Source organism: Serinus canaria, chromosome 12, assembly GCF_022539315.1.
Source record: "Serinus canaria isolate serCan28SL12 chromosome 12, serCan2020, whole genome shotgun sequence".
Lineage (NCBI taxonomy): Eukaryota > Metazoa > Chordata > Aves > Passeriformes > Fringillidae > Serinus > Serinus canaria.
This window is the reverse complement of record NC_066326.1, coordinates 11999603-12024791: the sequence shown is the minus strand read 5'-3', so window position 1 is coordinate 12024791 and position 25189 is coordinate 11999603. Positions and strand designations below refer to the sequence as shown.

General features: G+C 38.2%; 1 protein-coding gene across 37 annotated transcripts in view; it reads left to right on the top strand.

The window, feature by feature from the left end:
- SLMAP (sarcolemma associated protein) overlaps window positions 1-25189 on the top strand; it is an 86310-nt gene that overhangs the window by 10503 nt on the left and 50618 nt on the right. For 23 of the 37 annotated variants that reach the window (XM_050979543.1, XM_050979560.1, XM_018915075.3 and 20 more), the window contains exon 3: window positions 21493-21646. In XM_050979543.1, the coding sequence (XP_050835500.1) occupies window positions 21493-21646 (154 nt within the window). The remainder of the gene's footprint in view (window positions 1-21492; window positions 21647-25189) is intronic. The other 14 variants (XM_018915071.3, XM_050979557.1, XM_050979549.1 and 11 more) reach the window with 1 other exon arrangement.

Sequence of the window (25189 nt, the reverse complement as noted above, 5' to 3'; positions counted from 1 at the left end):
GGTTACATTTATGAATGACTCTTAATTAGAAAGTTAAAAGTATGTGTGCTGTGTTTAGATAACTTCTAACTTGCACATAAACAAAGAAAATGTTTCTGGAGTTTTTGTACTTGAACAAATGCATTGCATCAGCACACAAGGACAACCTTCCTTTCAAAGTGCATGTTTTGATCCTGAATCTCTCTACACATGCTGCCTCACTGACTGAGATCAGCACAGATTGTACATCCATCCTGTGGCAGCATATTGCTTCCTGATCAATTTAATGCAGATCTACGTTTTAGCTGCAGATCGACCTTCCCTGACCCCATGTTCCAGAAGTGGGCTTGGGAATGGTTAGGTTAGCAAAACACTGCACCAACACAGTTGTCCTTTCTCTGAGCCACTCTGGGACATCCAGATTGCATTCCTGGGGGCTCCCTAGGTCAGCCTCTTCTGGGATTTTGCCTGCTTCACAGGTTGGTGTGAATGTGCCTGCAGTTGAATAATTGTGTATGCAGATGTGCAGGTAAGAGGGTTTTTTTTTTTGGTCTCCTGTGGTTATCAAATGTAAGTGTGCTCATTTTCCTTCCTTCCTTTCCCATGCAGCTTAATGTTGAGCCTTCCCAGGATAAGTGTTGCTGGATAAATTTCAGATGATGATCTGAGTTTTATAAACTAATACTAAAGGATTTTCGTGACTACTACTCTTTATATTGGGATCTGTAACTTGTAATCTCTTTGTGTGTTATGGTTTAAACTTGCTGTGTGCATCTTGTTTTATAATTGGTGTTTTATAAATAATTGCTTTGTAATGTCCTTAAAGCCTTTTATGAAGATGTAGTTTTGAGTCTAATGTTAGGGTACCTGTAATCTTGCAACATGATTCCAGTGGCTGGATCTGCTTGCTGGTGTTATGCCTCAAATCTAGGAAGTATGTTAAACCATTCTGCTTTCAATATTGCTTCAGACAGTTATTATGCAGGTGAGCAAAGCTCAGTGGAGACTATTCTGTCTTGTTCAGACCAAAACTTTTCAGACAGTTAGAAAGGTTTAAGAAATAATAAGTGCTTGGTTATACTTGTAGACATTTGGAAGAGGTAATTTTTTTCAACAGCTACAGTCATGCCCAAGTATTCTTTTTCATGGGATAGTTGTAGTGGCAGGATTTTAAAATGTGAATTTGTGATCATATATGGACAGATAATGTTTTAACCTTGAAGTTAGTGTTTACAAACACAGTCAACATGCATTTTTATTTCAAAACTGGTTATATTTAATATTTAAAATTATGTTTAATATTTTTATTTAATGGTGAGATAGTGGTGACATAGAAAAGAAGAAAAGAGGCAAATCAGCTTTCTAGGTGTAGTCTCTCCTATCTGAAAACAAGTTACAACTTTTGGAAAGTTCTGCTTTACAAATAATATGGTAAAAAAAGTCACAAGAAAAACAAATATTTTGGAACATAGAAAGGGCCAACTTTTTTTTATTAATATTAGCAGTGACAGTATAATTGCTAGGACATGAAAAAGGACTTTCCTGAGTATACTAAATCAAATATGAAAAATAGGTCAATTCAGTCTTTTTTGTTCTTTTTGACCCATATAACTCCTGTTCTGGGGGTTAGAAAGCTAGAGATGATACAGTGAATGACAGGACCAACCTGCTACTGATCAGAGTCAAAGAATGGTTTGGGTTGGGAGGGACCTTAGAGATCATCTCATTCCAACACCCTTGCTGTGGGCAGGGACACCTCCCACTAGACCAGGCTGCTCAGAGTGCCATCCAGCCTGGCATTGAGCAATTCCAGGGATGGGGCATCTTGCAGTTGTTTGGGGCTTTTTTCCCCATCATTGTTCCTTTCTTGGTATTTTTTAACTTCATTTTGCTCATTAAGTACTAGCATAGTGGCAATAGTAGTAGTTATTATTATTATATTCCAAAGCAGAAGAATTTCTGTCCGTGCTTTTAATAATTCCTGGTGAAATGTCCCATTTCAATGAAAAAAAAGCACACTAGCAATAAATGACCACATAATCACAGAAGTGTTAGGTGCACTACATTTGCTCAAACAGGAGTGCACTTTTATCAGCTGTGTCCATGAGCAGGTCTGAGGGCCATCTTAGGAGGGTTCTTTTGGCTTGTCCATATGCTGTGTAGACTTAGGCTGGTGGAGGTGAACTCCTCATTTCCCTCATGCATTGTATTTCTGAGCATTTGAAAGAGTATGAGCTATACTTGCCTTTTTAATGCAGCCTTTGAAGTGTGAGCGTTGTTTGCTGGCATCTTAAAAGAGGGAGGAGAAAGTTCATCTGCTTTGATAAACAAGCCTTTGGAAAGAGCTCTGTGACCTTGCTTGAAGAAGGATTATGATGACAGGAATGTCTTGTATATTTATTTTATATAATCACAAGGGGTGAATTCAGTTAAATGTGGCTTGCTTACCATGTGAAACACTTAGATACCTGCCTACACTTGAGGCATAGTAAGGGTATTATCATTTAAATGTCTGAATTATGATAATTTACATACTTGCTTAACATGCTAGCAGTGTATGAAGCCAAACTTATAAGTTTTGGGACCATTATCATTTAAATAACTTGAGTTGTTTAGTTTTTTTCAAGTATTAGAGTGTTAGGTTCTGGAAAATATACATGGATGACTGTTTATAAAGATGTTAACAGGTTTTTTCTTCTTGGGTAAAACTGCTCAAGGTGTCCCATAGCAGAAAGCCTGCATGACTTCCATCTTCCCACAGTGCTAATGAGAAATTGCCTTTTGGAAACTGTGGTGGAATATAGAGTCTTTATTACTTCCTGCAAAACTCAGAGCTGCAATTCAGAGAGAACTCTTGCTTTTCAGATTCAGTTCTGCTCTTTACAGGATTTTGTTCCAATTCAGGAGGTACTTTTTTCACTATCGATTTGTGTTCCTCCATGCTTTCTAGTACCTTTGACAGAACAACTAAAGCAAATAGCACAGAACGAAATCTTGTCAGCTTATACTGTGCAGTGACAATGAATTTTAGAAAATCCAAGGTCACTGAACCTACATGTTTCTGAAAATGTTGGTGGTAACTCTCATTTAGAGCATGATGCTTTTGTCACCATTAGGGCAGTAATCTAATTGAACAGGAATAGTGAAATGGAATGGGCAGCAAAAAAGCACAGTGAACCCCAACACCACAGTAGAATGTTCTTTGTTTCAAACAGCTGATCCTCTTGAGGCACAGTGAACCCCAGCATCAGAGAAGGGTGTTCCTTCTTTCAAATAGCTCGTCCTCTTGAGGCCTAAAGCCTCTGTAGCAGGGAGTTCCTCTCTGTATTGTGTTTTTGTTAAATGCTGGGTAGTAACTTCCTTTCATTTTTAATGTATCTATATTATCATTAGAAAATATGATACTTCAGGTTGGAAGTATCATATTTATTTAGTATAGTTTTTATTTTTTCTGATTTAGAAGGTGAAAAATAAAATGTTTTGCAAAATACTGTTCTTAGGAAAGTATTTGACAAAACTGAAGAAATAAGAACAAATCTATGGCAGAAAAGGTTATGGTACACTGAATATTTCTAAACCAGTTGACAGATGCATAACTGGTCCGTCATTCATCATATCCTGCTCATGTTGATTCTCACTCTTAAAACAACTAAAATTAGACTTCTGCTCTCTTGTCTGTCCTCTGTAATGTCAGTGCTGTCTTCCTTCCATCTTTGGGATGAAAAGAATTGCAGATTTTTAGGAGTTACCTGTTTTTTAGGATGCTTCCCCACTGGAGTCTATAAGTAATCTCAACTGCTGCCTTCCTCTTGCTACTCTCTCTTTCTGCAAAGTGCAAACAACAGTGGTAAAATTCCAGCCTCATGTGCCTTCCTTCCTCTCATGTCCCCACATGGCTTTGAGCATGTATGGTGATGGAGCAGCCAGACATGAGTCAATTTAGGGGCTGGAGAGAGGGAAATCAGGGGAAAGAGGAAAGGCTGGAAGAAACTTTACTGCTTCTCTTTCTCATTCTTTCTAAATGAGAAACAAGCAACCAGTTCTCAGGTCACTTTCTGTGGTTTGGGCTGGTAGCCATGGAGGGTGGCCTTCAGATGCTCAGGTGCTGTGAGGGCAGGAAGCACATCTGAATAGTCAGTTTGGAGAACTGTTGAGGTGAACTTTGTACCAGCACTGAGGCTATGCCGGGAATAGACAGTTGGGTGAGAAGAGCACTGAACACTGAAGATACCAGGGAGTTTGCATAAGAAATTATACAAGGATGGGATAGAGACAAGGGGATCACTGTTACAAGTGGATCAAGTGATGCAGAAGGGAGTATTGAAACTGAAGAGCAATTGAAGTCACAATTGCACGCTCTAGATTGCAAGTTGCCCTTTTTTAAAAAAAAAAAAAAAAGAAAGAAAAAACCAACAGGAAACATGTATTGCTACTTCTCCTTTTTAAATATACTTGTGCCATTAGGCACAGGTGCCCAAAGAGCAGAGTTCTGCGCTATGGAAAAATGATTGTAAACATTACAGTTATCATTTAAGGTAACAGAGCTGTTTATTGATGATTTTCTGTGTTATGCTGTTTGAGTATTTATTTTTTAAAAAATGCTTACTTCTCTCAGGTTCTATTAAAATATTTCTTAGCATGTTGAAAAGAGCCATTGTTACGAGCAGTGCAGGAATGGCAGCTGTAAGGAGCTGTATTTGTAGTGAAGTAAAGTATTTCCAGAGCAGATAGATTTTTTTTTTTTTTAATTGAGCTAGTCATCTTCCATGAAAGATTTTAGGAAAAATAGTTTCAGCTCCTTATATAAAACTGTTTATAGTGAGGAGTGTGCTGTCTCTCTGCTATGTTTGAGACACTTACTGTTGAGCAGTTCACCTGTATTTAATTGTGACTTGTTAATGAGGGCTTTCCCTATTAGAGTTCACCGGATGGTTTTGGTTTAAGTTGAAATAGCAGCATAGAAATATTTGTCATTTATGTGTTTCTGATCCTATATGAAGTTTTGTAGTTATTCTTGTCTAACTGGCAAAGAAATAAATGTTTTGTGTTCTATCAAAAAGTCCACTGCAAGAATACTTCTGTTGTAATTTATTGTGGAATACTGCTGTTAAGGGACTTTCTGTAAATGATTATTAATTTTCTCCTAAAGTAAAATGCATTAATAATTTGCACATTGATTATTGTATATATGGGTGACTGATAAAATCCAGATGGATTTTCCAGGAGGATTTTCTGAAATTTTAAGAATTTATATTTGAAAATTAGTTTATTAAAAATATTTATGTATTCATAGAATAGTTAGGAATAAAGATTTAGCTTCAGTTGGTTTTAAATACTACCTTTTTTTTGCTTTTAGAATAGTAGCTGTGTGAGTTCTCTTGGGATTTTTCTCTGTTTTGTTACTCTGAACTATTGATGAGATTTGCACAACTTTGTTTACTAGTTTGCAGTTTCTGGTATTTATGTTTTCAAGCCAAACCTTTCAAAGGGAAATGAAGAAAACAGCAAGTTTCCTGATGTGCCTGTTAAGAAACACTGAGGTTGAGAAACAGGTGGCAGAAGGCTGCTGGGTGGTGATTGATGATAGTGTGTCATGCTTTGCTTTAGTTCTGCTTGGCACTGCATGAGTGAATGGTATTGGAAGTCTGGAGACACTCAGCTGCTGAGTCTGGAGGTTGGCAGGTCCATCCAGTTTGTGCAATCAGGAGGTAGATAAGCTGCTCAGGTTGTCCAGTTTTGAATTAAGTGTGAAAAGTATAACCTAACAAGGTAAATCAGGCACCTTTGTTAAAAGCACATGTTTATTTTATCTGATTTGAACTAATTTTAAGAGACAGAGAAACCAGTAAATGTACTAAAAATGCACTTTGTTTGTCCCATGAGAGGTGGTTAAGAATTAAATAATATACTTTAAGCTCAGAAGTTAAGCACCCCTTTGCTTTTAAGGTACCTTATTGAATGTTGAAGGACTACAGGATATTCTGCGGTGTTTTTCCAGTCCCTTGTGTGCTTTACATGTGTTGCTGTTGCTTGTAGGGGAGGGGAATGGTCTGCACTCCGTTCCACCACGTGTCTGTGTTTTGTCTATAACAAAAGAAACCAGAACATATAAACAGGGAGAGATCTGGAGGTGTCCTGTGGTGCAGCGCTTGAGGGGGATGTTAGGGAGAAGAGCACAGCAGCTGTGCACTGCACAGGGTGCGTTTTATAATTGCTGAGATGTTACTGCTCCCAGCATAGACCTGCTGTCAATGGGGGAACTTGCTGGGATGAAAACTATTTGAGATACAAGAGAGAAGAAAGCAGGGAGCTGACTCCTGAACTTTCCTGGAAACCTAGATGGGAGATTGTGAGTGCAGTCAAGGAAAGTGCAGTGCAGTGAAGCCAAGAGATCTGTCAAGGCTTGGAGTGGTGTGTACGGTACTTTCCTGTCCAGTCCGTCATTTAAGAATGTCTAAAATACAGCCGCTTGCTCAGCCCCGAGGAGCTGCTGTCAGGTGGCAGCAGAGGCAGGAGGTAATTTTGAGATCAAGTAGGAGAAGGACTAGCTTACTTCTGTCTGAGTCTGTGGTAGACAGACTAATTCCTGCCTACTAACCAGAGCTATGTGGAAAGGTACATTCATGTGAGAGGGCCTTGCCTTTTACTTGCTTCCCTTATCTCTTAGGTTTTGTGATTTCGGTGAACATCAACATGAATTTGTGTACAAGCAATCAGGAGAGCTGTTACTGATCTATATACAAATTTCATGTTCTGTTTCTGTTATAACAATAACATCTTAATTGTTTCATGGCTGGCTGGGCAAACTTATGAAGTGTTTTTTCTGGTAAACACTTGAAAATTCCTCTAACAGAAGTGTCACAGATTTGTTTGGGATTTAAAATTTTTTCTCTTTTATTAAATAGTACAAAGCTGTAATAATCCAATGAAACCTTCTACCAACCTGCATCATGTACTGTGTTTGATATGCGTATTTGCTTAAGACCCAAGTATACTGCTTGGCTGCAGAAGAAAATCTTTTTCCAAAAAATTTAAAAGAAGAAGTAGGGACACACATGTTTCTCTTAAACTTGTGTTTAACCATGTTGCTTTTAATGCTGCCAATTCCCAGTGGCCCAACCTATTTTCCTTTGAAACAAGCTTTGGATAGCATCTAATTCTAATTAAAGTTTATTAAAACTTTGTACTAATAGTAGACTAATTATAGGTAGTGTAAAAGTCTTGCTGATTTTCCTTTAATCAAAGTGTAATCTTGTCTACAGCTGTATTAAATTTAAGCTTAGATGTCAAACCTCTTGGAATGTCAAAGCTTATTACTTAACAGCAAACATGTTTTTATGGGAAGGCTGTGTTTGTACTGGGAGTGCAGTTTGAATGTTATGTGAACTTAATTGGAGGGCTCATCTGTTTCGGTGATACATACTACAGATGCTTTTTTTCCATGGAGTAGATGGGCCAGTGTAGATGGGACTGATTTCATGCACAGTACCAGTGCAGTGCCACTATTATTAAGTGTCTTCATTTTTAATGACAAGCTTGCTGAGCTTTCTTCCATGTTGTTTGCACTATAAATTTTGAAATAATTCTTTAAATGTTTTGTTTTGAGCTTGTAGTGTATGTCCTTCTGTCAGTTGGGGTTTTTGTCTTTTAGTAAATGACTCATTTTCCTTGTTTGGTTTAGTTTCTGGACCTTGTTTCCCGTTCTTCTGAGAGCATAGATAATGAATTGTAGCAGAATTTAATATATTAAATGTCAAGAATACATTTCAACAAAGAGTGATCTTTTATACAGAAAAAGCTAACTGTTCTCAGAACAGAAGTTTTTTTAAAATGCTGAGTAGAAAGAAAAAATCTGCGTGTTATTTCCAGTTCTTTTGCAGCATATGGCAAATTTCTAGCTAGATAATTTTTACCATTGATTAGGAAGTTCATTTTCTATATTTAATGGGAAAAGCCTTTGACAGCATTCTGGTTTTTACCTATGCTTGCTGATTCTGGGTAGAACTCCAGTAACTTGCATCACTTAAATATCATGATCACTGAAGTTGAGAAACCTAATTTTAAAATTTGAGAAGTATAAGAATTGTTAGTGTGGATGTTGAAGTGCAGAAGTATCTTGTCTGGGAAGCTTTGGACTGTAAAAATGGAATTAATAGTTTAAGCAACCCACAGAATATGTGGCTATATTCCTATAATTAATGGAAAATTCAGTATTGAAAAAACGTTGAACAACCAAATCTTCATAATATAAGCAGTGTTCAGCTGAAGTTTCTTCTCTGCTTTTTGTGGCATTGGTTTTGCATTACCCAGCCCGGGCAGTGTGTTGTGTATCGTGGTCTTGCCCTCTAGTGGCTGCAACTCAGCTTTAAATAGTGAATGGAAAAGGCATTTTCGTGCTTAGGGAAGGGATTTGGAAAACTTTTTATGGTGGTTTAAAGAATTAAATTATTGGGGGAGTCTATTTCTTCTTAGACTGACAGAACCTCTCATGCTAGAAAGACATTCTTTTTGATTTTGAAAATTTTTTTCTGTGTTCTAGAGGCAAGTGTGGCACATTTAGTACAAAAAATTGTAAAGCTTGATAATGACTTTTCAGAGGTCTGGGTGACCACTCCCTCAGGCTTTCCAGTTGAAAGGGTGTGGGATTGCCAGCAGTACTTTGCAGTTCCCCTGCTCCTAATGCCCACTGGCAGATTGGTCATGGGCACTGATGTGTTCTGGGTGCATTTCTGCTGACAAAGAAATTAGGAGATTTGGGTTATTGGTCATTTTGTGTGTGTCTGAAGAATCACATTAATGGGCCCAGGTGTTACCAGTGTAACATCCTTGACGACCCTAATGGAAAATAACTAGGAAAAAAGCCAGCAAAATACTTCTGTCTAGAAGTACAGCTTTCTGTGTAGAAAGCTGTACCCTGGCAAGTTTTGTCATATTAGCAACCTGTCTAATCTGTACATCCAATGTACCTTGCATGAGATTTTTGCCCTTGACTAAGATGTGTGAATCGTGAGTCACCATGTTTGGTGCCTCAGTTACCAGATCCTTGAAGGCCTTATCTGCCCTCTGCCCATCCCTCTGCTGGTTTTGAAGCCAGTAGGAGACAGGTAAAGACATGAGTGATTAGTGTTCTGTAAGATTGCCTATCAAAAATCAGCTCATACATTCTCTCCCATTGCTGGCTGACCCATCTCCATATGTGGATTTCGTAAGTTTAAAATAAATAATCTTTATTGTGTAGTTGTTGATCTCAAAGGAGCACCAGAATAAACCAGCCTTTGTTCATGAATACCAGTATTTAATTACTACTTGCTTTAAAAGTCCCGATCCAGGAATGCATTGCAAATAAATACAGTCTCCTCCCAGGATATTTTTGCTCTCACTTTGTTGGAGGTATGGCTTGGCAGTGCCTTGAGTACAAATATTAAACTCCCAATTGTCAGATTTCTCCTCTGTGCTGGAAAATGAATTTTCCATCTTTGGATGGAGCTGCACCCTTCTCTTTTGGTGTTTGGTTTCCAGTTAATTGCATTTGCTCTCTGCATGGAATGCTGAAGTTCAAAACACAGAATGAAAATAAATTAAATTTAGTAATTTTTTTTTTTTTTTAAGGTTTAGTCTGCCCTTGATGCAGAGAAGTCTTTGGAAAAGCAAGGAGGAGCATATTGCTCTGGTGACCTGTTGTTTTCAGTTTGAGGAGCTGTGTAGTGAACTCTCACTACACTCTATTTGGGTAATACTTGTGGTTTGGACCTCTTACAAAAATATCTTGTATGACATGATGAAAACGAGTGCGGTGTCATTTGTACTAAGGCAGTTCCCTTCAGTTAGGACTTGTACTTTTGCATCTTTATTGGCTGCTTTGAATTTACATCCCAGTAGCTTTAAGTTTATCCTCAGCATGGGCATTTTAGCTGTAGTTTAGCAATGTGCTGAACATTATTTTCCTTGTGACACTTGTGCTGTGTGAATCTATAGTTGGGGAGCAGTTGATGGCAGAAGGCAAGGCAACATTGCTTTGTGCAAAGGAGAGGTGAATTAACTAGGCCTGCTGCAGATGTTTCTTTAAAAAAAATACTGAAGTTATATTAGACAAGTCCTTTCATATGGAATATGTCTCTTAATAAAAGGAAGGGAGGAACTTTCTGAAATTTTTCAGGATATTTTGAGAGTTTTTACATACCTAGAGATAATACCAAACCACTGCTGCATTGCATTTAGAGGTATCTGTGAAATCTAAGTTTTTTTCTTTATCTGAATGTGTGATCACTGGGAGTTTTCTCTGCCATAAACCATCAGCAGTATGGAATTAATGATAGCAGGTAAACACAGTGCCTTGTGTGGAAGGAGTAGAAATGAGAAATAGTTTGAAATAGTTTCAACAACTCCCTTTACTCTCTAAGAAGTTGTAAAGTCAGCATGTGAGAAGTGATTCTTCTGTGCCAGGAGTAGAGGATCTTTGATGTAATGATTAACTAATTCAGCAACTTAGCAGTGAGCAGCAAGACAATTAACAAGCTTTTGCAGTTCTGCACCTGCCTTGAAACATCGGATTATGTTGGGAGTTGGAGTTTCCTGATACACGAAGGAGCTGCCTCATAACCTTTTGCTTTTGTATAAGTAGTACTTCTCTTCTGGTGAAGTATCTGGTAATCTTGGCCTCTGTTGTGGTTTTTCTCCAATTTGCTTGGAAATTAAAATGTAATTGTTTCCTGATAGAAGTTCAGTAGTGCAGTTTTCTTAAGGAAAACTTCCTTTCAATTAACTTTTTGTTAGTGATTTAGTTACCTTGTTAGCTCGAGATTTTTGAGGAAGCAGAAACAATGGATGATGATGGTGTTATATTTCTCATTCTAAGTATTTACTAATAGATGCTGACAGTATTTCAAGATTGCTTTTAAATAATCTGGTTTTCATTTGTTTTCTTCTTTTCCTGTAGTTTCTGGTTATTCTTCAATGTTTTGCCATAAAAGCAATTAATTTGGTTTCTTTAGTAGGTGTTACAGAAATTGATTTTAGTTTTTGTTTTATGCAAAATTCTAATAAGGTTCATTAAAATCCAGAGACCAGGAGACATTTATGCCTTAACTTTGCTCTTAAATTAGGGCAAAGCTCTGTCCAAACATGACAAACCTGTCTCTTTGTCATACTTTTGCAGTAGTCAGAGACAAAATATATATTTTATTTTGGTCTTGCTCTTCATTAGGTTGGCCAAAGAATGTTAACTATCAAGTTTAGCCATTTTTTGATTGTGAATTTAAGAATAAAAGTTTTTGTTTTCTGAGTAGTCTTAGTATTCTTCACTACTGCAGAATATTTATGGGTGGTTTTGCCTCCTAAAGATAAGAGTAAATTGCAATAATACATTACAAACCTTTTGAAACATCTATTTGAAAAGAAATTAAGATTGTGTATGAGAACCTGCTCTTTGCATAGCTTATTTATCTGGATACGTGTGTCCTACAAATACTGTCTTTGGGAATTTGCACGCATTGAGAGCGAGTTAACTTTACTTACTGCAAAGTTTGAGTCTGCCATGTTGCCAAACTTTAATTACATTTATTAGAGTAAGTAGTAGTGTTTAGCTTTCTGTCTAGTTTTGTAGGAGAGTATTCCTAAAAGGGCGTCAGGATTGATGAGTGTTTCAGCAATATTTTACACTTAGAAGTAATTAGGCTGAAGAAGCCTGGATTTCTGGGTAACAGCCTGTTAGAGTGTTTTATTTCTTTATTTTAGAGCTGCATTAAGTTGCAGTATATTTCCGTAATTGATTAGTACAAAGAACACAGTAGCATTAAGTGAAACCTCAGGAGGTCACCTTGGCCATATGTTTTCCCTCAGGTCCATGTTTGATGTGATGATAGAAGTTGAGATAAATTATACAAAGTAATCACTGGTGTCACAGGGATACCTGATATGTGGCTGTACAAATGTCTTGTATAACGAGAGGCTGAGCTGCTTTAATGAAAGTAGGAGGAAACTTCTTTGCAAGTACAGTTTCCTTCTAGAAACCTGTTTTTATCTACTTTTCACTGGTTTTATGACTACATTGCACAAGTCAGTGTTTTAATATGGAGCAGGAAAAGTTGTTTTGAAGTCTGTGTGTTATGTGAGATATTGTCATCTATGACAGCAGTAAGACAAAATAAGTCTCTTCTTTATATTGTTTTAGTATTCTAATGAGTCCATTTGAGCATCTTGGTTTGATGTGTGAGTAATCATTTCCTGGGAAGCTTTCTGTTGATTGTACTTTATTGTTAATGTATTTTAGCTTTGCAGTTAAAGCAATAATGTACCTTAAAATTGTCTCAGCATTTTCAGGATGGGATTAAAATAGTACTTGAAAATTTTCATGTAGGCTGAAAATTCAGTTTCCTCGAGAATATTGTATATTACTAGTACTGGGTTGGGTAGTTCTCTTGTGGGTAACTTTTGTGCTCTGTCTGTATTCAGAATGGAATTGCATATTTTCTGAAAGTGTTAATATCCTTCATCTCTTTTGTGATTCATGTACAAAAGTTTTCAAGCATGATGTATGTGAAGGGACAGACTTTCACTCTGCTGAGACGAGAATAAATACAAAATTCTTCAGGTTATCCTGAAACCATGTAGCACTTATAGCAGAAGTCTGATACTCAGAAATTTTTGTGAACTGTTAGGAGAAAAGTTAAGTAAAAGAGACATTCTAAAGAGTAGTAATTAGTAACTATGGTGACACTGTAGCAAGTCAGTTGGCTATATATAAACCAAATTACTTGTAAATTAGAACTCTTCCTCTACATCTCTTCTTTTTAAAAATAGCTTTTTGCATCAAAATTAGTGACACTGATGTGTAGAGAGGGATCTATTTTTATATGGTGGTGTCGCATTTTGTGGCTTGAAGTTTTAGGTGGGTATCTATCTTGTCATTCTTTTCCTTTTGACAGTGAATGCCTTTATGGATTATTTGAATAATCTAGGGATAGATCAGGACCCCAGTACATGAGCAGCTTCTACCTTTTGCAGTCACTTCATTCCTCACTTCATGTCTCCTGCAGAAATTTTTATTTAGAAGAGGAATGAATATTTTGTATCATGCCTAGGATTGCTTCTGCTTGCATCCTTCATGATAAATCTTCTACCAGAATGTGCTAACTACAGAATTTTGAGGAGGCCTTACAGCATAATAGGGAGTGTCCAGGACTTGTTCTTCTCTGACTTGGTGTTATACTACATTTTTCCATTATGGAATGTGAGGTGCTAATTTCACAACTGTGAAGTTGGGCTTGAAATGTTTATTTCTAGAAAATAGTTTGTGTATTACTTGAATGCTACCAGTTCTGCTGAAGGAGGGTGATGGTAAATAGGTTAGAAAGGGGAGCCATCCTTTGTGATAATGTTTCCATTCACATTGGTTGTGCACAGTCATAGTGCACAATCATAGAATAAAAGCTTTGTTTTCAGTTTCATCTGTTACTTCAGTATTGGTATATATGATATATTTATCATATGATATGAAGGATTCTTTCCCTGTATAAACTGCTATCCCCATAACACTAATGGGTTTTTTCCCCAGATATTTTCTTGTTTTAGTTGTTTGGAGCGTTCAAAGTTCATTTCAAAACCAAAGTAAATAAAAGCAATCTGCAAGTGAGTTAGTGATGTTCATACAGTTCTGCACTGACTGATGTTGGGGGATTCAGGAATTGTAATGCAATTTGTTTACTTACTTACATTTTCACAGAATCACAGAATGGTTAGATTGGAAGGGACCACAGTGGGTCATGTGGTCCAGTCTCCCTGATCAGGCAGGGTCATCTGAGAGCGTTGAGCATGGGATTGTGTCCAGATAGTTCTGAATATCTCGAGTGAGGGAGACTCTACAGCCTCTCTAGCAAACCTGTTCCAGTGTGCAGTTACTGCAGAGTAAAGAAGTTATTCCTCATATTCAGGTGGAACTTGCTGGGCATCATTTTCTTCCCATTGCCTCATGTCCCATTGCTTGGTACCACAGATTAGAGCCCAGCTCTGTCCTCTGACACCTCCCAGCAGATACTGGCAGACCTTGGTGAGGTCCCTTCTCAAGGTGCTCCCAGATCCCTCAGCATTGTCTTCACAAGAGACGTGCTGCAGTGCCTTCATCGCCTTTGTCACCTCTGCTGGGCCTGCTCCAAGGGCTTCATGTTTCTCCTGGACTGAGGAACCCGCAATTACATTTTTCTATTTCAAGAAAGCAAGGATGATGTAGGTCATGATTTCCTTAATTCAGCTTGAGACAGTTGTCTCCTAATACAGAGAACTTCAGATTTGGACAGAAGCAGTAGAGATTTTTTTCTCATCATTTTCATACACATACACAAATTTTGAATTGTGAGCATGGGTTTTTGCTTTTGTCTTAAACTAGAGAACTTGGATTGTGATATAGTTTGAGGTCCTGCACTGAAACTTTTAGCCATCTTCTGTCATTCTCTTAAGTATGAATTATCTGGAAAAATGCAACAATACTGCTTGAGAATTATATTTGATAAAAATAGCTCAAACCATTTAAATAGCATATTTTTAAGATCCATGTAGCTAGTTGTAAAACTGACTAATTTGAAACAATTGTTTATTTTTTTAGTAGCCTTTCTGTTAATAAAGACCACTTTCTAATACTAATCAAAAATCATTATAAAATAAGTGTCTGATATCCTCTTTCTGAATTTTTGGATGTAAAGTAGATTATCTGTATCTTCTTGAAGAATAGTATAGAGCTATTGACTAATAGTAACCCTAAGTCCTGAGCTTTTCACCTTCAGATGAGCAAGTTGAATTGCAACTACTAGCAAATGTGTGGTTTGAACAATGATTTAGAAAGTAAATCTTGTGCTTAAATGGGCACAACACATAGGAGGTGGCATTAAGTCTCCAAACATACTTTTTCTGTGAGTTTTTTTTTTTTGTTTGTTGTTGTTAATGATTTTAATATGCCAGAATTTAAAGTTCTGATAGGTGTAAATGTATCTGTAAAAGTCACCAGTTAAAATAAGCATTGCAAAGTCATATGTCAGAAAAAGTCTGTGCTGCAATGTTCATGGGTACAACTTGAACATTTTGCTTTGTTCTGTTGAGAAAGGTGACATTTTGCTACTGGGGAAGGCACTAGAGCAACTCAGAACTGTAGCCAAACACATGTTTTATGCACAGTTAATTGTTGGTGCCTCTCAGTGCTGGGCATTGCCTTTCTGCCTACCTAAGGTGATTCCTCTTCCTCCCCACAAATCCATCCATCTTCCTTTCTGTGTCACCGTCCCTTTGCCCTTTTCAGGCAAACTCTGCTGACCACTCACACAAAAGTTAAGCTGAGTGACAGAACCTATAGTGAACTTCAGAGCCCTTGAACAACCAGGACATGGCAAGGAACACAGGGATTAATATTTTATAGCACCTCAAATAATGTGTCTGAAAAGGCCAAGCTGTGTTTATACCCAGGCTCTGTTATGCTGGCACAAAGCTGCTTTTACTGGCACAGTTTACTTTGCTTGACAACAGGTATGAGTAACCAGCAGGGTTGTCCTGGCAGTACAGACAACAAAACTTCAAGGTGTAAACACACAAAGGAACAACTTGGTTAGCAGAAGGGCGTAGTCCCTGCTGTCCTTTCCCCTCTACCCCTTTGAACTACTGGCAAGTTTAGAAGGATAGCATTGGATTCCTGGGAATAGCTGAAGATTTTAACCTTTTCTCATCAGTGTAGCTGGATTTACATTAGGCTTACACTTTGAGTTAAAAACACAGTGACTTTTTTTTGTCCCATGCTATAGCAAAGAATGTCATTTTTTTTATTCTTTCTTTTTTCTTTTATTAGTCATAGAAAAAGTGGTAAAGTTATTATTTTTAGAGAAGTTACTGAAAACTACTAGCAAGTTTTGTTTCACTTGAGAAACCCAACGCTAGTAGTCCCTGAAAAGCCAACTGCCACTCCTTCACTCTGTTCAATCTGACTGGAAAATCCCTTTCTTCACAGCTGGTTGCTTTTAGTTTCATAGGGGGTGTCTGCCTGGGGTAGTTGGAATCATTTTAAAAATGAGTTTTCATGAAAACTCAAAAGTTAATGCACTAGTTTTGTTTCTGAGTTGAAGGAGCTGGGGTTTAGTAAGCAAAGAGCTATTAGATCTATGTGTTTAAGAAATGGAAAACTAAATAGAAAAGCAGTTTTGCTTCATGTACCCCGCCCTGTGAATTACTCTTGCTTATGGAGACAAATACTTCTACTTCCTTGATAGACGGGTGGAGTTAGGCAAGTGAGAGGAAAGGAATTTGGGATCTGTCTAAGCAGACCAGAATGAGGAACTCAAATCAGTTGGATCTGGAGGTAATTTAGCATTTGAACTTCTCTATCTTACAGCCAAAGGACTGACCTGGAATTCAGTATGGTTTGCACAGTGTAGTCTGCTAGCAGAGTGCTGCTCCCAAAATGAGAAAATTGTCAGTGTTAAGACTTCAAATAAGACAAAAATAATCTTGTAACAATATGAGAGAAAAAAATTTCTAGCGACAGTGTAGCAAATGTTGGCCATGTGGGTTTGACCATGGTATATTTATATTGTTTTTAAGTCTTTGGCTTTGCACAGTTGGACTTGTGCACAGTGTATTTTGTTTCCTGGTAGAATTCTCAGCATGCAACGAGTAAATGAACTCAGTTACATTACTGCTTAGTGAAGTATTACTCCAGGGCAAGTATTCCAATTTCTAGATCCCTATTTACTTCCTGCTTTTGAATATTAGCTTTAGTACTCAGGGGGTGCATTTATAATGCCTGCATTAATTGTTCAATGATTATTTAGTGTGAGTCAGGGAAGAATCTTTCATCATTAACTGCAGCATTTTATGGTTTAACTGCTCTGGCTAATAGCCTTGCTGCCCCTTTGTGGTGGTAACCATGGCAAAAATGAGGCTGCCAACTCCTTACGGGTTATATAGTTCATGATTTGACAAAATAATTTAAATCTTTCTGGCTCAAGCTAAAGCCACAAAGGTATAACAGGACCCTGAAACTCATGGGAGTTCTGTGTACTTCTTTCACAGAGGAAATAAGAGTTGAGAAAAAGAATGGTGAAGTAGGAGATTCTGAAATTGGTGTTCTTTTTCTACATTAGTTGTTTAGGCAGTGAAAATTTATTTAATACATAAAAGATATTACTTTTTGACTTTGTGTTAAAGGCAATAGCCTACATTTTTGTACTTATGTAATTATTAATTCAGCTATGGAAAGAGGCTGCAATAGGTTTAATTGTATGTAATGATTTCTTCTTCTTCCTGCATTTTTTTGATGTAGAAGTCGTCCCTCTTCGCATATGGAATCTCACATCTCTGTGGACAAGCTGCCATTGTTTTCCAGCTATTTTCCTCACTAATTCTCAAAATAATTGCCCTGAACTGCAGTTTCAAGCTGGGTTAGATGGAGTAGCAGTAATGTGCTATTAAAATGGCAAATGATGGCTGTACATAGTAATAGCAAATATTAGAAGTATGAAAAAGCTGGTCAGTTGTTTCTTCCTGTAGTTCTAATGTAATTAAATCCAGATAATCAAATCACTGCAGAAGTGTGCTACTTTCAAGATTTTCTGTACATCTCTGATCCCATATTTTGTCTTCTCTGAGATCCTTCAGAAGTGTCTCATCCTGTATCAGGCCTGTATCTGGCTTGGGAAAGAAAACACATCATGGCTTTCTCACTTGTCAGGCTAATTAAGGAGCTCTCTTCATCCTGCCTCCTGGAAGATGTAGCAATAGTAATCATTAAACAGAATGGGTATGTTATTACTAGTTGATTTTATTACTTTGAAGAAAACAGTTAACCTGCATTTTATAAGTAAGGTTAAAATCTGTCCTCATGGATCATAGCAATTTGCAATTTCCTAATATCAGTTAGAATTAACATATTTTATGTGCTTAGATTTGATGTATTATGGTTTGGGATCACTACAGAAGAATCTTCTATTTCTCTAATCAGAAAATACTAGCAATTTGTTATAGGGGAAGAATCATAGTGGTATTTAACTGTGTGAAAATAAAACATGAACTGATTTAGCAGGTTGTTGATGCTCTTCTGAGTCATTGACCTAGAAGAAGGAATGTGATTTCTATGCACCACAGGTCAAAGCAGGAGGTACATTTGTTCCATTTGCAAAACTGAAGAGTAACTTGAAATACTGTAAACACTAAATTTGTGAAATAAGTATATAATTCCTTGCGAAACAGGGAAACAAAAACCTGTTGTTTTTTTGAAACTTCCATAATACAGTTTGTAAGAAAGGTGGACTGTACTTGAAGTTTGTGTGTACTGATGAACTGCAAGTTTTACTTGAAAATAAAATCTTCACAAATTTTGTGGAAGTGGACTGGTAAGGTGCCTGCAGGTAATTGATCTTATTAATGGCTTGTAGGTGGGAGGGGATATAAACAATAAATTACTAAAGAAGACAGGCTAGGATTTTTTTTTTTTTTGTCTGAGATGTTATGCTTATGGAGCATAAGTTTCTTGAATGCTTTGTGTGTTACCTTGTATTTTGTAAGAAAGGAGAGGAAACCAGCACACACACAATATATACAGCTATCCCTATAATTAAGGATGTGGTAATGCTTTAACAGTCCTTAAAAGCTGAGTTGTTTTGAATGTGTGTGAGCTGCCATCTCTGCTCTAGATTGGACTTGTTGTTAATATGAGGCACAAAAGGACTGGGACTTCGCTCTGGAGAGTGAATTATAAAAGCAAGTGTAATTAGGCTAGTATAGGCTACCCTTTTTTCTGTCAGCACTGGCTTAAGCACCTCCTCGTTTACCTTGCATCAGCTCGAAACTGGTTTGCAGTGACTAAACAAGTGCCTGAGCCAGTCCAGGTGGTGAGGTGGTGGCGCAGCTCGGCAGCGAGAGCTGGGAAGGGCAGGCGGCATTGCCACTCTGTGAGCTGGCACTGCTGCTTCAGCTCGGGCTGTGCTGGGAGCAGGGAGGATGAGTGGTGCTGGGCTCATAGAAGGTGCTGTGTTACACAGCTGCTGTGTAAAAGGTGTTGGTTTGGGAATCTGGGAAGCCACTGTGCTTACCGCACAATTAAATAGTGCATAAAAACCAGTATGCTGCCCCAAGTACTAGTTAATGTATAGACACATTTGTTTCAGGGCTTGCACTTGATTTTATTTCCTGAAGATAGCTTTAGTAATTATGCAAAAGGGATGCAGAGATTGACCTTTGAGAAAGATCATTTGAACTAGTGAAAACCAGCATGAAAGTAACATTTGAATTTGCTACCTGAAAGGGACTGGCTCAGTGGGTTCCTGAGGAATGGCTACATTAAAGATAACCAAATCCTTTATAGCAAGATTTGACAGTATTGTGTTTTCCCTTCTTAGACATCAGCTACTGACATGTGGCTGGTATTGCTTCTTTACTAGATGCAGGAAGAAGCGTATTTACAAACAGGATAAAAAGACTTGAAGAGCATCACTTTTCTAAAATTTATGTAATACAATTAGTAGTATGCACTTAAATGGACATCAGTTACATAATGTTAAATGTAATGTGTATTTTCTGTCAATACTTGTTTGCAAATATCCTTTTGCAGTTTGAATGTTGTGTATGCTGATGTTTTACAAGTTTTGTATGGCTGATGCTCTGTTGTACTTCTTTTCCTGTGGTCACTGTCCTTTATTTCCTTGAGCTATCTTGTCTGAGTCCCATTTGCAGATTCTGCAAAAATGAGGGGGAATGATTAATCAAAACATTGGGAGGGGTAAAAGGCAGATATGCACAGAGAAGAAAAGGGTGGGGAAGAGCAAATAAGCAGAAGCATGTTTGTTTCTCCTTGCCTGTGACTCACTTTTTCATAACAAAAGAATTTTCAAGTGAAGAAGAAAGCTAATTGAAAACAAACAGGAAGCAAGAAATAATTACCTCTGTACTGAACCATGAGAGGGTTCAGTACTTTCAAACTATTAAATTAACAAGCTAATTAATTTGGTTGGCTTGTAAGCATATAATTTATAAAAGCTATATGATATACTATTATGTTAATAGATAGTATTTAGTACCATGGAAAGTATTATTTAGAGTGGAGTGGGCTTGGTTATTAATGTAGTGAACGCAGTCAGAATTTCTTGATCTATCCATAATTTATGTTTATCTTCATCTTTGACAGCTTATGATGGATTACTGTTTTCTTTTCCTTGAATTGAAGATCTAAGGCGTCTCTTTTGGGGGAGGGGAGTGTTGCACATACTGCTTTTCATTTCAAACACCTACCTGAGCTTTCCTGTGCTGGCATTCCCCTTGATTAGTGAGTCCAGTGACACAATGGAATTCCAGCTCTGTGCTTAGGGCCACTGGGTTGTGCCATATAAGATCCATCTCATACACTCGCTGTCACTTTCCAATACAAGATCTGAGGGGCCCTGGTGCTCTGCTCTCACTCTATTCAAAACCCATCTTTCCCCTTGACTGTGGTTTTGAGCTATGTATCAGGGTTTTTTTGAGGCCTGCAATAATAGATGCAATTAAAAACATGGAAATTTTTGCAGGGAATGGTGCAAAAAAGGAAAGGCCAATTGCTTTTATAACAAAAAGATAGAAATACATTAATTCCTCTGAACACTACATCTTTTTCCCCAACCTTATGCCTGCTTTGGGACTTGGTGAGGTTCTTTAGGAGTGCAGGAAGCCAGTGATTTCTACCATTCCAGCAGGTTCCAGTAGCAGCTATTGTTATCTTGGAGTAGTGAGATTGACTCATTCCAGTAGTTACACCTGGCTCTCAGTAGCATTCTGGTCCCCTCTTTTGTGCTATCACTGCTCAGGTGAAAGCCAGTCACTCTGGTCTTCTGCTAGGTGATTCATTTTGTAACCTCTTCTCAGATGCAGAAGTTTAGACTACAGGTCTTGTGTCATAAAAGCACAAGCAGTTTCAGATTCAATAAGTTGCTATTAACATCTAATTAATTCTGCAGATTGGTATTTACAAAAGTACTTGAAATCTTGAAATTTAGTAAATTATGTGAGTATTGCTGAGAAGTAAAAGCATCCTGTTGGTTTTCTTTAAGTTTCACCATGGTCCTTTATTGCAATTCCTGAGTTCTGTCTTTTGCCAGAGATTTTCCTTCAGTAGCCTTCCCGGCAGCATGATTGTCATGCAATACTGTTACTTTGAATGTATGAGCAGTTAGAATTTTGTGTGTTGACCAGCTTAAATATGAATTGTTGTATGTGGCAAAAGGTGTTGCTGCTAGTGACGTGTGATCCTCTATTGCAGGCAGTAGTTCAGGCACACTTTGTAGCAATTATTTGCATAGTGTATGTGCTAGAATTCAGTCATATGTGAACTCAAAATCAAATACAAATACTGCTTGATCATGGGGAGGTCTTGCATCCTGATGAGGGTGTTTAGAGTTTGATACATTTGTTATCTCCTAGAAATAAATTTTATATAAATAAAATTTTACCAGTGCTTGTATTTCTTGCCTTTTCCCAAATATCTGATTGTTGTTTTTGTTTATTTGTTTACAGTTCTATCTTCAAGACACTAAAAGTAGTAATGGTACCTTCATTAATAGTCAGAGACTGAGTAGAGGATCTGAGGAAAGCCCACCATGTGAAATTATGTCAGGTGACATCATCCAGTTTGGTGTAGATGTGACGGAGAACACGCGGAAAGGTAAGGGTATGGATCATTTTTTGGTTTCTTTTCAAGTATATTTATTTGGAACATCTTACTACAATCCAGTCTTTGAAACTAAATTGCATTCCCATTGTAAGAAAACAGTCTTGTTTGCTTTTTTGTTACTTCTTCCCTCCTTTGTGCTGGCAGTGAGCCCTGGCCCCATGTGGTACCTGATCAAGAAACGTGTCTGCTGAAAACACAGACTCTATTTCTACCCTCACACCCCCAGATGGACTTTACTGGGTTGTTTCCATGGCCTACTTTCTTTCCTTACTGTGTGCAGGGGAAGTGTAGGTCTGGAAGAAGAGGCTCAGCTGAGGCTACATGTTCATCTATTGCCTCACTTAAATTGTCCTACAGCAATTTTAAAAGTGCAACACAAGCATGTGTGTGCAATGCTGTATTGGGCTTTTTGTGTTTGGATTTTATTATTATAGTTGTAACTAGCTTTCTTTCAAGCCCTTTGAACCTTAAGGTTTCTGCTAATAGTGTGGCAGAAGTATGAACATGAATTTCTTGATCAAGTAGTCAGCGTAGGTTTGAAACAAGCTAACTTAATTCTTTTCAGGATACCCACAGTTTCCTTCTGTGTCAGCTACTGATTTTGATTTCTGCCGGTACTTTAAAATGAGGATAGAAAAAAGTTGCTAGCTGACAAATGAGGTGATGGCATTTTTGTTTGGTTTGTTTTTCTTGCTGCAGTATGCATGCTCAGGAGATCTTGTATTAAATGCAATAGCTCTGTATCTGTGTTAATTAAAATACAGCCTCTATCTCTTTTCTTTTGAAATTATGTAGTATGTCAGGAACCATTTCTTTTTCTTTCTGGAGACTGGTCTGTATGGGAATTATCAGAATCTAATCAGTTTTGTCAAGACTTTTTAAAGTTCCCTAATGGGTCTGCTGCTTCCTGTAAGCATTGAACTTCTGGCCATGTTCTGTAGAATCCTACCTACTCTGTAGCACACAGATTTGGCATTAAAGATCAACTGCCATCACCCCTTTACTGCTTTTCTGAACAAGACCTTCATAGAGCTTATTCTTAAGGAGAAATGTATTAGAGAAGAATAAAAGAATAATACTAAATTGGAAAGCTGATGATACATTTTTTTAAAACAAGCAAATAAACAAAACATCCATCAAATCAAACATCTCGCAAAGCAACCCCCCCCAAACCCCAACAAACCAAACCATAGTACAACAGGAGAATTTCTTCAAGTGCATTGAGTGAACAAAACAAAAAGGTGGCACCTGCTCTGTTACTTGTGGATTTTGTCTTTAGCCGGACGGGGTTGTAAGTCTCAGATGTGAAGTATCAGAGGAAGGGTAATGAATGTGTTTAAAGAAAACATTGTTAAGTAGTGGTGGTGGTGGTATTTTGTCATCAAAGAGCTTTTGAAGCTGTCGGATTTTTGAGTGATTCATTGCAGTGAAAGTCTTACCACATTGTTTTACTCTTCTCAAAAATGATGTTGCAAAGATCTAACTCCAGGGTGCCTAGCTGAAATTTCTGGGAGTTATTGAAAATGTTTCCATGTGAAGTGATTGTAAACATTTATGAATACTAGCAGCACACATGGAAGATATCAAAAGTATGCACTGTATCTAATGAACTTGGAATGATTAATTTGATGAGATGCTGTCCTTTCTAAGAGAAGCTGAATTTCTTCAAGTGGATTTTGACTAAAACAATTTTTATTATTATAGATTTAGTTGGAAGAGAAATTGGATTTGATTTGCTTTTTTCAGCGCATTGCAGTTAGTTCATGGAAACATTTGCATGAAGTTCATAGTAAGCAAATTCTTGCCATGAATTTTTGCCAGTAGTAGTTATTTGCTGTGGTTTTATGTTAGTTTTACAAAGCACGATACATTACACAAGTGCTGGTGACCTGGCATTTGTGTAATGAGTGATCAGATTATGCAGCCTTCCTTGTCCTTTTCTCTGCCTTTGAACTTGGAAGCTGTGCTCATGTTACTCATGAATCTGTTGAGCTCACTAATGAGGTAGAGGATACAAGTTTGCTTTCTTCCCTCTCTGCTCCCCCAAGCAGACAATGAAGATTGTATCATCACAGGGTGTTCAGCTGTGAATGTGGTTGGAATGCATATAAACATGGGTTTTTCACCAGTTGGTTTCAGTAGTCTTGGATGTTACTGTTAATCTAATCTAGTCATGAAACAGACAGGAAAGTAGTTTTTAAATTGGTGATTCCCTTTAAAAGCACTTTGCACTCTGGTATTTACATAATGCCTTACTTGCACAAGACATGTCAGCAATCTGCTATGTGTAATTATAAGGTAATGACAGGACAGAACGAGTGTACCTGCCCATGTAAATTCTGAATTCTGTCAGTAATGCTAGAATACATTTATTTTATTGTTCAGACTGTGTTTTAGTTAGTAATTTCCTTGCAAATGTGATCTGGATTTGGTTCATTAAAGTAGTGGCATGTTCAATATGTGATTTTTCAGGTTTTCAGGTATGAGCACCAATTCCTCAGTTTCCTGCTGCTGAGCTGAAGTCACTAACAGGTCCTGGAGAAGTGTTTGCAACACTCCTGCTTCCTTATTTGTCCACTTGCTGTGTTACTGACAAGCACAGGGGCCTCCTTGCCATTTCCCCATCCTTAATACAGCACTTACCTATTAACATTTTACTGTGCTTTTCTCTGTGTTAGTGTGGTTTATATTCTTTTAGCGCTTTCTTAATTTCCCACTCGTTCCAGAGCATTCCAGGCTAATTGGCGATACTGCCCTGCACAGCAAGCAGCAGCAGCATTGCAAAGCAAGGTCAAATAATTCCAACATTATATAGTTCAAATGCAGTTTATTCACATTTTTCTAGTCAAGTTTGACTCTCATCCATCTGTTCTGTCATGGGATGTTTGAGGGAGGTCGTGTAAGTGGGGAGCCCCACAGCAGTGTGTGCTGCAGGGCAGTGCACAGATCCACGAGGGGTGTGGGGGGCTCCTCAGGGCTGGGTACCACATTGACGAGTGAAAATAGAAACAGAAACATCATTGGGGAGTTTTCTTTCTTGGAAGCAAAAACTGAGACAAACAGAAATGGCTTCTATGGTCCCGTTGTGCTACAGTGCAGCAGAACCTGTCGGGGTTTAGGACGGGTCTCAGGGGTTTTGGAGCTGTGAAATGTGGGTCAGCTCCGTGTTTTGGAGGGGACCAAGAAGTTTGTGACTGAAGTGTGGAACAGCAAATGGAGCAGGAGCAGGGTTTTACCCCGTGGAGAGAGATGTGGATGTGGGGCAGCTGTTTGATGCTGTGGAGGAGCCGTGGCTGTGGAGGGAGCCGTGGCTGTGGGGCGACAGCTCGATGCTGTGGAGGAGCCGTGGCTGTGGAGGAGCCGTGGCTGTGGGGCTGCAGTTCGATGCCGTGGAGGAGCCGTGGCTGTGGAGGAGCCGTGGCTGTGGGGCGGCAGTTCGCTGCCGTGGAGGAGCTGTGGCTGTGGGGCGGCAGTTCGATGCCATGGAGGAGCCGTGGCTGTGGAGGAGCCGTGGCTGTGGAGGAGCCGTGGCTGTGGAGG